At 61.7% G+C, this 1,613-nt stretch overlaps 2 protein-coding genes across 2 annotated transcripts in view; one reads left to right on the top strand and one right to left on the bottom strand.

The window, feature by feature from the left end:
• NCAN (neurocan) overlaps positions 1-1,372 on the top strand; it is an 8,008-nt gene extending 6,636 nt beyond the window's left edge. The window contains exons 8-12 of the mRNA XM_009995079.1: positions 336-449; positions 657-815; positions 899-981; positions 1,059-1,203; positions 1,350-1,372. Coding sequence (XP_009993381.1) covers positions 336-449; positions 657-815; positions 899-981; positions 1,059-1,203; positions 1,350-1,372 — 524 coding nt within the window. The remainder of the gene's footprint in view (positions 1-335; positions 450-656; positions 816-898; positions 982-1,058; positions 1,204-1,349) is intronic.
• A 106-nt stretch (positions 1,373-1,478) lies between these two features.
• HAPLN4 (hyaluronan and proteoglycan link protein 4) overlaps positions 1,479-1,613 on the bottom strand; it is a 14,583-nt gene continuing 14,448 nt past the window's right edge. Inside the window, exon 14 of the mRNA XM_009995078.1 lies at positions 1,479-1,499. Coding sequence (XP_009993380.1) covers positions 1,479-1,499 — 21 coding nt within the window. The remainder of the gene's footprint in view (positions 1,500-1,613) is intronic.

Below are 1,613 nucleotides of genomic sequence, written 5' to 3'. Positions count from 1 at the left end.
AGGCGTGGCCGGGACAGGATGTGGCCATGCTGGGGCAGGATCTGGCCATGCTGGGGCAGGATCTGGTCATGCTGGGGCAGGATCTGGCCATGCTGGGGCAGGATCTGGCCATGCCGGGGCAGGATCCGGCCATGCCAGGGCAGATCTGGCTGTCCCGGATCCAGCTCTACCTGCCTCCACAGCATGGAACTGCAGCCAGACTGGGAAGCTGGGAGGGGAATGTGTCTGCAGGGCTAAATCCTGCTCCATCTCCCCATCCTCAGACATGGGTGTTGGCATGGTGGGTGGTGGCCGGGGGTCTCCACACACCCACAGCTGCTGCTGTGTCCTCACAGACATCGACGACTGCCTGTCCAGCCCCTGCCAGAACGGGGGCACCTGCATCGACGAGGTCAACTCCTTTGTCTGCCTCTGCCTGCCCAGCTACGGGGGCAGCCGCTGCGAGAAAGGTGGGGAGCACAATGTCCCCTCCGTGGGGTTACCGTGGGGTGGCTGAGACCCCCGTGGGGACAACGCTCAGCCCCTGATCCCTGGGGGATGGGGATGCAGGACTTCTTCCTCACACTGGGATGGGGAGTTGCTCCCTGAATCCCTCCCCAGGATGCTGGACGGCCCTGGTCCCCCTCGGTGTCCCCACGGTCCCTATCTCCCCACAGACACGGAGGGCTGTGACCACAACTGGCACAAGTTCCAGGGTCACTGTTACCGGTACTTCTCCCGCCGGCGCTCCTGGGAGGACGCGGAGCGGGACTGTCGGCGCCGCGCAGGCCACCTCACCAGCATCCACTCACCTGAGGAGCACAGCTTCATCAACGGTGTGGGCTTGGGAGGGCTCTCAGCAGCACCTATGGGTGCTCTTCACCTTCCCCGTGCCAGCCCTGGGTGCCTCTCTCCTCAGGTTTCGGGCACGAGAACACCTGGATCGGGCTCAACGACAGGATCGTGGAGCAGGATTTCCAGTGGACCGACAACACGGGCTTGGTGAGAGCCTTGGGTGGGGGCTCAGGGTGTGGGGCAGGGGGGTCTGGGGGTTCTCACCCCCTCTTCTGTCCCACCAGCAATATGAGAACTGGCGGGAGAACCAACCCGACAACTTCTTTGTGGGCAGGGAGGACTGTGTGGTGCTGGTGTCCCACGAGATCGGCAAGTGGAACGACGTGCCCTGCAACTACAACCTGCCCTACATCTGCAAGAAAGGCACAGGTACCATGTCCCCACCACGGCACCCCATCCCACAACCCCTGCTATCCCCACCCCATCACCCTCAGCATTCCCATCCCATGGCCCCCAGCCTTCCCATCCTGCAGCCCCCGAGCTCCTCAGGAAGCCTCTCCCAACCCCTCGTGCAGGAAAACTCAAGCACTTCCCCTGAATTTCTGATTTTCTTCCCCCCTCCCAATCAATTCTCCCCTCTCCACTTGAATTTGTTTAATTTGCCACCATTCAAACGATTAAGTTCTCATTCCTTATCCGGGAGGTCACATGAACCTCCAGCTGCTCTTTGCCAGAGGAGCAGCCCACGCACCCCCCTCCCCTGCTAACGAAGGGCTCAGCCATTAATTAATGAAGTACATGGTGGGGAACACCTCACTGCTCCCCCCTGCTGGAGGAGA

This window comes from Chaetura pelagica, unplaced genomic scaffold (assembly GCF_000747805.2).
Source record: "Chaetura pelagica isolate M959 unplaced genomic scaffold, ChaPel_1.0 scaffold463, whole genome shotgun sequence".
NCBI lineage: Eukaryota > Metazoa > Chordata > Aves > Apodiformes > Apodidae > Chaetura > Chaetura pelagica.
The sequence above is the reverse complement of the archived record's forward strand: the minus strand, read 5'-3'. Positions and strand labels throughout refer to the sequence as shown.